Genomic DNA, 12,657 nt, shown 5'->3' with positions numbered 1-12,657 from the left:
ATATATATATATATATATATATGTAGTCAGATTAATCAAAGCATGTGGTCTTATGTAAAATATGAAAACTATGGTGGCCAACTAGTCAGAACTAGATATTTCTGGGGGGTTTATGGTAATTGAAAGGTATGACACTAAACAAACATGTGAGTCGCCTGAATAAGGCAAAATGTATTCTTCCATATTTACAGACGTACGATTGAGTATAGTTCTCAAATCAATACAAAAGCAATCTAAACGTGTACACAAAAAGTTTCAGAACTAGAAGTTCAAATACATAGCTATGGCTTAGCAATACATAATGAATGAAAACAAGTAGAAATCAATGATAAGTGTCTCTAATATGTAAAAACAGAACACGTACTAAGCTTATAATATCAAACTTACGAAGTATATAAATCCTATGTATCTTTTTGACGAGTTTGTCGAATGTTTGAAAGGGGCCTTTTGTAACATTTTGCACCAAAAATTGAAATGTTTTAATTGAGAAAAAAACTTAGTGTGATTGTAATTTACTTCCACTTTTCTGACATGTATGGTTGGCACTTTAACAGCCCACACGAGGCACACTCAGTTTGTGGTGCCACCACAAACTACCAGAATGTAAACAAACATGGCTGACGGCTGTGTTTCCAGCTTTAAACACACCCGTAAGGCGTCATATTTTGGCACCTCCACTTCCTGAATGGCACTTATTTTCCATGCAGTAGGGATAAGGTTGCTTCAACTCACTTCGTAAAGAAATGACAAGAAAATCTATTTTTTGTGTCGTCTTAATGTTACACAAGGCAGCCTTCCAAGAAAACAACACGATGAAAAATCTGGCGAAAGGTTTCTGAAAATCGTGCTACATAAACATAACGATCTACCCTGTAGACATAGCTGATATGTAACGAGAAAAGATAATAAAACAACCTGGTTTGTGTCAGATGCAACATAACAAGTGAGAAACATTCATTTTGGTAAAAAAAAAAAACACGAAGGCATTGTAAAAAGCGACCCCTACCGGTTTGACAGGAAACTGTCTTGTAAGAACCAAACGGCGCAAATATCATCTTGCTACAGAAGCTTACGTTAATTTCAAAAACACAGTAATTAAATTATCGACTATCATAGATTTTCTATCAAGTATCAACCCTAATATAGGGCATAGAATTGTCTATCTACTGGTTATTTATGCACTTGACAACAAAAGTCATAAGGAAGGTGTGTCGATTTATGGAGAACGTTTAGCATAAGGAAAAATGCAACAACAAAAATTACAAATGTTCTTTAAAAAATTGGCTGAGCACCATTTGTTGTACAGTCGTCCTTTGAAGTGATATAGATGATTAGTATTTAATCGTCCTCCCAGTCGTCTCTATAGCCGCCTTTATGTGTCAATAATAGATCACGGTTTGGTCCAACATCATAGCCGCCTGCACGGTCCCAACCGAAGCCGTTCACCGGAAAATCCGGCCCACGAAACGAATCAGCGTCTTCAAACGAGTCTTCCTTTTCCCAGACCCGTTCTCCTTTCTTTCCCGCCAAATCCTGGCTAGGACCTACCTGGATTTCGTAACGATCGGACTTCGTTTTGAGAGGGAAATCAGGACCTCTGAACTGATCCCCAAACATGTCGTCCTCTGGGTAATCCTCCGACGAGACAATGGGAACGTCTTCCTGGAAACCCCCATTTGGATCCTCCCCTTTTTTCCAACGTGCGGTTCTCGTTGAACCCCCATTTGTAGCCGCAGCTTGGTCTTCTTCTGGCCAGTAGTCTCCTAACTCGCGCTCAGAGGGTTTCTTCTTGTTGAAATCTACGGGCCGGATCTTCATGGACACCTTACGGAGGGAATACCGTGTGCCCTTCCACGGGTACCAATATACACCGTTCAGGTCACCGTCGTACGGACCGGTGTGCCGGTAAACCCCATTCAGATTCGCACTGGTACACCTGTCAAATAAGACGTTGTTAACATTTCAAATCATTAAATCACAAATTCGTATCGTATTTTTCCCGTTATCAAATTATATCTAGAATAAAAAAATCGAACACATGACATAAAACAAAAACAAGCAACCATTTTTCCGGCACTTACATCGCATTTTGCCTTATAGATATCAGTTTGCTATGGGATTCGGTTTATTCATATTATTACATTAAAAGAATGTCCAGAAAATTGACTGAAATTTCGCCCAAAAATTGCATTTTGTGTCTTTAAAGCAATTGAATTTGTAATTCACAAGAAGCAAACAAAAACAGGCAAACAAACAAAGCCCTGTACGTACCATGCGAACCACCAACCGCCTTTGCTGTACTTGGCACATTCGCCCTCCTCCCACCGGTCGTGGTCCTTGTCCTTGGTGCTGAAGCGCCGTCTATCGATTTTAAAAGGAAAGCGCTATGAATGTGACAAGCGGTACGGTGTAACCAAACTATGATTTTTGCACGATCGTCACAAATCAAGACAAATATTTAACCCACCAAAATGGCGGACGCTAAATTACGCCATATTCACGTGACTGGGAATGTATCATACAACAGCATGTCGGCAGAACGTACTGTGCTACCGAAGTTTTTTGTTGGATTTTTTGTCAACGTTGCATCAGGATTTTTCCTGTTGCAGACGACATCTTTTCCGACATAGCCTGTGGATACTACAAACAGGATGTTAACCTTATGTACGCGAATACGACCTTATACGAGACGTTCTGCTGAAGTGCTATGCACAATACACTACGGGTTTCGCGCATTCTGTCGACCTGTTATATAAAACATAACTGACTATGATGAACGAGTTTTTATCCTCGTACCTGTCTCCAAGTCTGAGTCCGTCCCCGGCGTCGCCGCTGTACTCCCCCAGGCGGATTCGGTAGGAATTGCCTTCGTCTGCCACGTACACGGTACTGTAGCGAGCGTACACAGCCATGCCTACCCAGTCCTCCATGTCTATGCGCAACTCGTACTCTCCCTGCGGTATACATTGGAGTTTATTGGAGTTGGTTAGAGTTCAGCCTCTCCTTTAGCTGTCTACCTATGACTAAGTGACAGCTAGTCTTCCAGGATACAAGTAGTAGTAGTAATAATAGAAGTAGTAGTAGTAGTAGTAGAAGTAGTAGTAGTAGTAGTAGTAGTAGTAGTAGTAGTAGTAGTATCAGTAGTAGTAGTAGTAGTAGTAGTAGTAGTATCAGTAGTAGTAGTATCAGTAGTAGTTAGTAGTAGTAGTAGTAGTAGTAGTATCAGTAGTAGTAGTAGCAGTAGCAGTAGTAGTAGTAGTAGTAGTAGTAGTAGTAGTAGTAGCAGCAGCAGCAGCAGCAGTAGTAGTAGTAGTAGTAGTAGTAGCAGCAGTAGTAGTAGCAGTAGTAGCAGCAGCAGTAGTAGTAGTAGTAGTAGGACACAAGTACATAAAGTACAAATTCGGGAAGGGGATAACCTATTTACAACTATAGATAACTCCCTACTGTTATACGACAGTATGTGCCAACTCAATGTCTTGTTGTTTTTTTTCTCTTCATTTTTATAATCATTGAAATAACGCTAGCTATAAGCGCTGTTAAATGGAATAAGCAAATTCTTGAGGAAAATAAAACGAAAACAATTTTCTGGTTACCTGTTCCGTCAGTAGATGTATAAACTCGTTCCCTAGCCAGTACTCGGTGTGAGGTGATCCGAACCCGTTTTTGTACTCTTCCCACGTCCTGCAAACAACAAAACAAATCCAGAAGGTAAACGTTACACTTACGCGTGGAAAACTGTGAATGGCAATACTGTACTACGAAAGCCCACAACGACAACTCTTCCAAATCTCTTCGCAACTCTCTCTCCGGGATTTGGAAGACGTGTCGCGCAGTGTCGTCGTGAGCCTTCGTACAATATAGTATGTTAAACCGGTATAGACACTTATCTGCTTACTCTCAAAAATCTATCAGACGTTTTCCTCGGAGCTTCTGACTGGAGTGCTGCTTCTCGCCGCTATATATAGGTGGCGCTTTTGAGGCGAGAACACAATCCCAAACGTGACTATAAGCTTGTATCCCCCCTCGTCCCGGTTTATCACTTGGGTTGACTTCCTTATTCTTCTTTAGAATAGACATTGAAATTTAATCAGATGAGAATCTATATCATACAGGAGTTTTCTTTTACATAACCAAGATTTCTCACGTTTACGTTCTGATGTCTATCAGACACCTTTCTCAGAGCTTCTGATTGGAGTTCTGCTTCTCGCCGCTATATACCAGTTGTGTAAAAAATCAAAGAAATTCTAATATCCTATGTCTTACCAACCGGATAAAACAATTTTCGGAAGTATGATCTTCCTAATTTGAAAGATTTATAAGACAAGTCTTCGTCTATGTCCCTCCACCTTAATAAAATGTGTTTGGTGGCTCCTGCTCTACTACTAACCTGTAGAAGTCCACCGTTCCGTTGCCCCTCCGTTGGATGACGGTCCAGCCGCCATCTTCTGTCTCCATGTCACAGTACACCTGGCTGACCTCATCTGACCCCTCCGGCTGGATGCTGTACACGCCGTTTTGACGCTGTCCAAACTGATAGACATCTGCGCAGTCTTCAGGAAGAAATCAAGGACATCAGTACTAGAACTTGTGCCTGTTCATGCATCTCACATTTATAACACCAGGTTTTGTGTATGCAGCAACTTCAGATTACCCAAACCTAAAGAAAACATTCCTTTCTGTATCGTGTAATTGTGCTATGGAATGATCTACCATCTCATGTTAAATGTCATTTTAACCCTATTCAGACCGGGGAGGTGGCTTTTGAGGCCCACGCCCACTTTCATCTCGGATAACGACTGAACGACTTGCGCTAGAACCGTCAAATTTGGTGAATTTTTCTAAGATATATTTGGGATCAATTTCATATTAATTATATGAGTTCCTGATTTTTGTGTTGCCATGGCAACGGGTTTCTGACAGGCAGTTTTGGGAAAATTCAGTAATTTTGGTCGGGAGAAGGTTCTGAATGTGTTTAAAACAAAGACTCATGGCAAGTAACACATGAGACATTACCTGTAGCAACAGCAGTAGGAAGACCTAAGTTCATGTCCCTGACGATGTTGATGACGTCATTAAGAGCGCCCCCTTGCGCCTCCATCGCCTTCCGCTGCACGTTCTGTTCTGACGCCACCCGATTCAAGATGGCGTCGTGGTCCCGTAACAGTTGGTCGCTGTTCTTTGCCGTCTCGGCAACAGAGACAAGCTCATTGGCCACGCTTTCCTGTACCCTACCGATCTGTAAAATAGTCTTAGTGTTTTCATCTATAACGTCGTCTAGCGCTGTTATCTTTTTGTCGAAATAATCTCTCGTTTCCTCTTCTTTTTTCTCGACTTCATCTTTGAGGTCTGATATAGATGATGACAGAGATGTTAGTCTGTCTTCGTGTCTCCACAGAAAATCGTTGTTAGCGATTGTTTTGGATTTTAACCCGGCTACGTCTTCTTTCAGGAAATATATGTCAAACGTAGCGTTTCCGATCTCTTCTTCGGTTCGAAACGTTCTTTCTGACAGGTCGTAGACTTCGTCCGTGAAGGTATTGATGTCACTGGTGAAGTTCTGGAAAAACTCGTCGATACTTTCCAACTTCTCGTCCACTTCTTGGATCTCGTCTCTTCCCACGAGAATTTGTTCGACCACGTTGACTAGCTCGTCTCCTAATATGGTGATGTTCTTCTGCATCCGTTCCAAGACTGACGTCACTTCCGTGTTCATCCCGCCATTGTTTAAAGTACCCAGAATTCCAATGGTTTCATTTCCTTGCTGTACTAATGTATTCACGCTTTTAGCAATGACTTTGAACTGCCCAGAGATATTTTTGACTGTTTCCTTACTTTCTAATAATCTTTCATTAAAATCTAGCTGATTCGTCCTCAACATTTCAACCTCCTCTTGCAGTCTTTGTTTTTCAAGTGTCTCTTGTGCAAGCTGATGCTCTAGAACAGCTACTCTGCCGTTGAGAGTTTCACCATATATTCTGTTGAAAGCATCGTCATCTGTGTCATTGTTTCTGATTGGTAGAGATTCTAAATATGGCGGCGGGTGGTACTTGGATTCTTTGACACTTTCCAATTCGGCTTTCAAGTCAGAAATGAGGAGTCTGAGGCTGGACATTTCGTCAGTATGCTCGGAGACAGTTCTCAGCACAAATTTCATCATCGTCATCATGTTTTTGTTGACGAGATCCTCCATTTTGAAACGATCTTTTATCGCCCTCATGAGATTCGAGCCCGAATAGTCGTCTGACGGGGGCTTGGAATTATGGGTAGTTGTCTGAACATTCTGTGCCTTCTCTTCAGTACCGTCATTCCCTGCTGATGACGTACTTCCGCTCGGATTCCTGCCGACGTTGATGTTATGTATCATTGTTATAACGTGAGGACGTCTGCCGTTGGCAACATGACGTGTCGATGACGTACTTCCGGATGATGACGTACTTCCGGATGCTGACCTATCCACAGGCTCCTTATGGACAGTTCCGGTGATATACGTTTGTGGATGTTGTATTTTGTGCCCAGAATTTGTGACTTTTTCCGCTTGGTCATTCTTGAGAACATTGTTGGTGTTAAGCTTGTCAGCGTCGGAGGGTTTTGCCTGTAAAAAAAGACGAGAACGTGTAAAACAAAAATCAAGTACTAGTACTAAATGGTGAAAATATTAGTCTCTAACAGACTAACCGTGACGCTGGCTACATAAAGGAGAATATTTGGGAGTTTGGCCGCCTTGTAGGTTTGACTGGGCCGCGCAGTTACGGAAAGAAACTACCTCCCGCGGCCGGACTCCCTTGGCACATTTTATTCTCTTTTTTGCCGAATTCTACGATCCGTATTTCCGTAGAAAGACCTGATGGAGGCTATACAAATACAAACTATTCCAATCTTGATCTCTGGTCATTTTTTAAGCATTTCATAGCCGGGTACCGTTCCTTGGTACCGGTGAACCTGTTACCAGAAGCTGTTTTAGATCTACATGGATGAAAGCATGTCACTGTTCACACTGCGTGTTAATCGTGCTATTTCAGGGATCCCGGTAAAACGAAGCATGTTCTCCAAATAGTGACCAGATGCTAGAGGCTCTCTCTTTACAAAGCCGCACGAGTGACACGGAAATAAGGAGTTATAGCGGCACGTTGTATGAAGTGTTAAATGGGACAAGAAAGAGACAGAAAGAGACTACTTGTAACCACATTTCACTCCTCATTTGGTTTACGTACTCTTATAGCCATGTAGAGTCCATATAATCATTAGCGTTTACGATTCCCAAACAATTTCGAAAAGTGTGCAGTGCGGGTCCTTTTTGCAGATCCTTGGGTGGCATATTGGACCCTCTCTGGCCAATGGATACTTCCTGGCCTTTTTTTTTGCCACCCTTAGGATCTGCTTGGAGATTAGTGGATGGTGGGAAATACTACTAGTATATTCTCTCCTGTTTTTCAAACAATTTTAATATCATTACATTTTATATCTTTACAATTATCTTTATCTTCACTATCTCCCTCAACACCAACACCACCACATTTAAAAGTAGAATGGTCCTCCTTATAAGAGTAAGTACCAGAGATACAGTCTTGAAGAACAGCCCCGAACGTTTGTGTGCTGAACAGGGCTTCTTCTAAACAGACTTGAGACATTTTTCACCACCCGGGAGGTCGTGCGCACGTGTCTTCCTTCAACAGACCGTTAACTTTTAAACCGGCTACGTGTCTGTCTGTAAACACTAACAGGCGGGCCCTGATAGCCTGGAACTGCAGACGTCTGGCTGTGCTCTTTGAGTCCAGTAGCTAGGCTCGCATTTGTCGCACGAATGGCGTACGATAGCAAGCTGATTGAATTCATCATTTGCATAATTTGCATCCAATAATGTAGATCTCTATCTAAGTTACCCACATACCAAAAATCAAGAAAATACATTGTTCCTTTGTGAATTTATCTGCTCTGAAAGGTTTCGCCAGAAACCCCTCTGCAGTTCCAGAGCAAGCTGCTAGGGGGACTAAACCCACACCACTTATTACTGGCAGAAAAAGCTATCCACCACTCAAAAATCAAGACCATAGCATGTCCAGGACAAAAGATACCAAAAATGGAAGTTCTGCTGCAGTACCAAGGTCATCCATCAGGAGGCCCATATTTGACCTTGACCTTTGTCTTTCCAAGACTTACCAACATACCAAATATCATCACAATCCATAAAGGCGTTCTGAAGTTATGCTGACCACAAAGTTGCGGAAACACACACAGACAGACACACACACATACAGACATACAGACAGACACGCCAAAAACAATACCTCCATTTTTCATGGAGGTAAGAAGCAACCTACATATAAATAAACATAGTACTGAGGTTTTATTAGGCTCTCTAAGACTCCATGCGTTCAGTCGGCTTAGTTTCAAGAGTATGGCCAGGAGTCTGAAGATCTAGGCTATCTGCTCGCCCACATTGAACACTGCTGTCACGGGTCATGAAGAAACACCAAGCAACACTCAAAAACAGCTGACTTCAAACACTGGACTCTTCTATCTACAACCCTACTGTTTCCAATTTACAACTCAATTTTGCACTTTTTCCTCTTCTACTAACATAAGACACTGGTTACTGATATAAGATAGTGTCTTTAGTTGAGATCTTTTGTTTTTGGCAAAAACTTGTTTGTCCCTTTTTTGTACGAAATGGCAGTACAATCTCTCAATAATTTTAATCTACCACAACAAGAACATCAGCAGCTACTAAGCCCTTCCTTCATATAGGTGCACGATCGTACAATACTCTTCCAGATCACGTCAGAACATTTATACCTTCCACATTTAAAACACTCGTCAAAGACAGACTGAAAACGCAAATGAACACAAACAGAACTGGTAGGAAATATTGAAGAATGTATATATTGTGTACTAATTCTTAATGGTATGTGTATGTTATGTATATGTTACAATTTAAGACTCCAGGTAAAGAATGAAGTCATATAATAAAGATTTGAAGAGAATATGCCCTCTCAAACTAAACATACGGCACCAGCTGCCGCTAATCCTACTTTGCACTTTCTCTGTGTATTTCTGTCCACATTTAACCCTGAAGAAAGTTTATTTTCTGTTCGTGCTTTTGACCTCTTTGTGAACCGGCGAGCCCGGGAAAGAAAAATAAACCGACGTACTAGTAATCTGCTCAAGCGCTCCGATACTTACGTCTGTTAGTGTCGTTGCTATAAAGATATACCATGATAGTGGGGTCGTGTGGCGTTACGGTAGCATGTTCGGCTTGGAACCAAAAGGTCCCGGGTTCGATTCCTGCCGTGTCACCGATCTTGTACCCTTGGGGAATGCACTTTTACACGACTTTCCTCACTTAACTCAGGTGTAAATGAGTACCTAGCTTCGGTTAAGGACGTCCCCCGGATAGAACGAGGCACCGTGTTTGGTAGAGCCATACCTTGAGCACCTTAAAGAACCCACCACACTTATCGAAAAAAGTAGGGGACCTTCCCGGTGTGAGTGGTTCAAACCTTACAGTCTGGTCTCAGAGTTGACATCTTGAAGAGGTGATAGTCACCTGTTATGTCAATTCTTCCACAAATGTGGTAAATCTTGATTTAAACATAGTCCACCAGAATGGCATCAGAAATTGCCTTCTAACTGGGGACTATTTTTGTACGCGCCTGCTAACTAATGCTCTATACAAATCACTCCGCGATGGCCGATGCGTCTACGCTCTAAGTATTTAACGTCCTATCCGAGGGACGTCCCTAACCGAAGTTAGGTACTCATTTCCACCTGAGTGAAGTGAGGAAAGTCGTGTAAAGTGTCTTTCCCAAGGATACACATGAGGGCTTGTTGGTGGTTTAGAACCCAGGACCTATCATACTTGGTCCAAACACCCCCAACATTACGCCATACGTATAAACATACTTTACTCAGCAACATAGGCTTTCTCTAAGCCCCTTCAAGACCCCTTGTACCTTGAGTTGTCCAACAGGGAGCGGTGTTATAAAACCGCTTGGTTTTAACTGATTGAGACGTCTACTTAATGTAAATAAACTTTGCCGTTTATTTTGTGTAACCTTTTACGGTTGGTTAAAAGCACTTAAAGGGCAAGTAGATACAAATTGCGCCTGTAACGTCTGCTGCAATGTAAGGCCACAGCAAGTTAATTTTATGGATGACGTCCTCCGCAGACTCCGAATCTAATGCGAGAGGGCAAAAAAAAAGGTGGGCCCCCAAAAAAGATTCCTACATTTTCAAATTTTGACATCATAAACCTTGTTTAACAAGAAAAGATACCTATATTGTGCTAAGTTTACTGCGATCATTGGACAAATGATTTTGATTCAGTGGGAACATCACATATACACAGCCACCATCACATACAAAAGGAATGAAATACATCACTGCATCAAAGTAATTTAAGACAAAACATTAAATCAGAGCCTTGTCTTGTCTCCTCTTGTCTTATTCATCTGCCATCTTTGCCCATTTTCGGCATGTTGACCGCTTTCACAGGGCAACAAAATTTCTCAGTGTTTTTTTTTCCAACATCAGACAAAAATGAATGCCCGCGCTGATGTTATCCATAAAAATTACTGTGGCCTAAACAGTATAGAAAATATCGTGGGGAGTTGAGATAGGCATCATTTCACTCAGCGTGTCTACGTTCTGTCGCATTAAATGGAATTAGAGTGGATTATGTGGAATTAGAGTAAGCCCAAACATCGCATGTCTTTTCCGTTGGCTTCGTCCCAGTGTCATCAACACGGTTAAGTCGGACGTAAATTCTCCTTGTAAGAACGCACACTGACACCAAATGTTTCTTTTTTCCGTCACAGGACTGCCGATTATTACACGACACATTCACAACTGCCCCATGGTCGTAAGGCCGTCGTCGAGCTGTCGTGCGACGTGGTTACAAGGTTAAGCAGCAACTTTGAGGCACCCAAAGCCAATACGTAAATTCTCCTTGTAAGAACGCACACTGACACCAAATGTTTCTTTTTTCCGTCACAAGACTGCCGATTATGACACGACACATTCACAACTGCCCCATGGTCGTAAGGCCGTCGTCAAGCTGTCGTGCGACGTGGTTACAAGGTTAAGCAGCAACTTTGAGGCACCCAACGCCAATACGTAAATTCTCTTTGTAGAACGCACACTGACACCAAATGTTTCTTTTTTTGCTGTCAAAAGGCAGCCGAATATCACACGACGCATTCACGAATGCCCCATAGTCGTAAGGCCGTCGTCAAGCTGTCGTGCGACGTGGTTACAAGGTTAAGCAGCAAATAAGGGCAGTAGAACTGAATTTAAAGTCAATTTTCTGGTCATCATTTATGTAATTCGGTAACTTCAATCAATGCTATGATTCCATGGCATACTGATATCTGAAAATATGAAAATAAATAAGAAATAGATGAATAGAAAAATACTTATATCTTTGAGGCTGAAATGCGATGTCGTTGATCTTCTTGTATCTTCTTATTTACTGGTGGTACCATAAAATAACTTAAAGCGACTCCTCACGTAGCTTGTTTTGTGGTTTCTTCAAACGCTTCAAGAATGTGCCAAGCCTTCGGCATGACAATAAGCGTCAATATCAGACAGGTGTCCGCATCCAGAATATTTGTGTGTCTCCCTGAAATTGAATTGGATGCCTTTAAACCACTACATACATCGCTTGATACTCAATTTGTCTGTGTATATATAGCAGAACTTATGCCAAGAAATGATATCCTGACCACCCAGGGCTAAGGAAAACGTTTTGGCTTCCCTTACTTCAACAAGGCCGACTTTCTGACCCTCTGAACTTCCTTTCGACATAATGGGGCTCCTCAAAAGCCGTTTTTGGCAGTTCTATCCGGCTTGTTCCATTGTGGGAAAGAATGACTAGATTGCGGGAGTCGTGTCTTTTGAAGCCTTTCCAAGATATCGCTGGCACGGCACAAAAGTTCACAGAAAGCCCAAAAAGGACCAAAATTATGAGCCATTTTCACTGTATGTCCATTACACGTTTTGTATTTGTTACCCCAACCTTGTATTTATGTTTTATGAGCAAAGGATCCCAAAAAGCACATTACATGCTTTCTGTCCAATGCTCACAAATCTATGTGAATAAAATAAAAGTAAAATAATGACAATTCAAAGAGTATCGTTGGTTGGCCATGTGATATATTGATAAATTTACAGCTTGAACTAAGTTACGAGCCAATTTTGTTAAGTTGGGGTAGTTCACCTCCCCAACCGAAGTCAGGTACCCATTTTACACCTGGGCAGAGTGCATAGTGAAGAAAGTCATGTAAAGCGCCTTTCCTAATGAAACTAGCCAGGAATCGAACCCCCAACAGCTTGTCAAAGTGCTGGACTTTGAAACAGAAGCATGACAAACAAGTCATTGATATGGAGCTGCCGTACCCTATCTTGCCAGATCTACCACTGAGCTGAGCCGGGATTAGGTTGAGTTTTGACTTGTACGTTTCCTGCAAGAGTACACAATAGTCACAGGTGCAGTCAACTGTTTCTCTTCCAAAGTCCAGCACGTCGAGAAGCTCTTTCGTGTATATGACTGAGTGAGTGAGAGAGAGAGGGAGAGAGAGGGAGGGAGCGAGAGAGAGAGAGAGGGAGGAGAGAGAGGAAAGGGGAGAGAGAGGAGAGAGAGAGGAGAGAGGNGAGAGGAGA

At 42.0% G+C, this 12,657-nt stretch overlaps 1 protein-coding gene across 1 annotated transcript in view; it reads right to left on the bottom strand.

The window, feature by feature from the left end:
* Nucleotides 1-1,096: 1,096 nt before the first annotated feature.
* Nucleotides 1,097-12,657, bottom strand: part of LOC109476292 — an 18,575-nt gene continuing 7,014 nt past the window's right edge. The window contains exons 2-7 of the mRNA XM_019777203.1: nt 5,014-6,592; nt 4,388-4,550; nt 3,594-3,681; nt 2,797-2,954; nt 2,272-2,361; nt 1,097-1,936 (exon numbers count right to left, since the gene is read on the bottom strand). Coding sequence (XP_019632762.1) covers nt 1,339-1,936; nt 2,272-2,361; nt 2,797-2,954; nt 3,594-3,681; nt 4,388-4,550; nt 5,014-6,592 — 2,676 coding nt within the window. The 3' untranslated portion in view covers nt 1,097-1,338. The remainder of the gene's footprint in view (nt 1,937-2,271; nt 2,362-2,796; nt 2,955-3,593; nt 3,682-4,387; nt 4,551-5,013; nt 6,593-12,657) is intronic.

This window comes from Branchiostoma belcheri, unplaced genomic scaffold (assembly GCF_001625305.1).
Source record: "Branchiostoma belcheri isolate BF01 breed outbred unplaced genomic scaffold, Haploidv18h27 scaffold37, whole genome shotgun sequence".
Classification (NCBI taxonomy): domain Eukaryota; kingdom Metazoa; phylum Chordata; class Leptocardii; order Amphioxiformes; family Branchiostomatidae; genus Branchiostoma; species Branchiostoma belcheri.
Note: the sequence above shows the minus strand (reverse complement) of the source record. Positions and strands in the feature narration are given on the sequence as shown.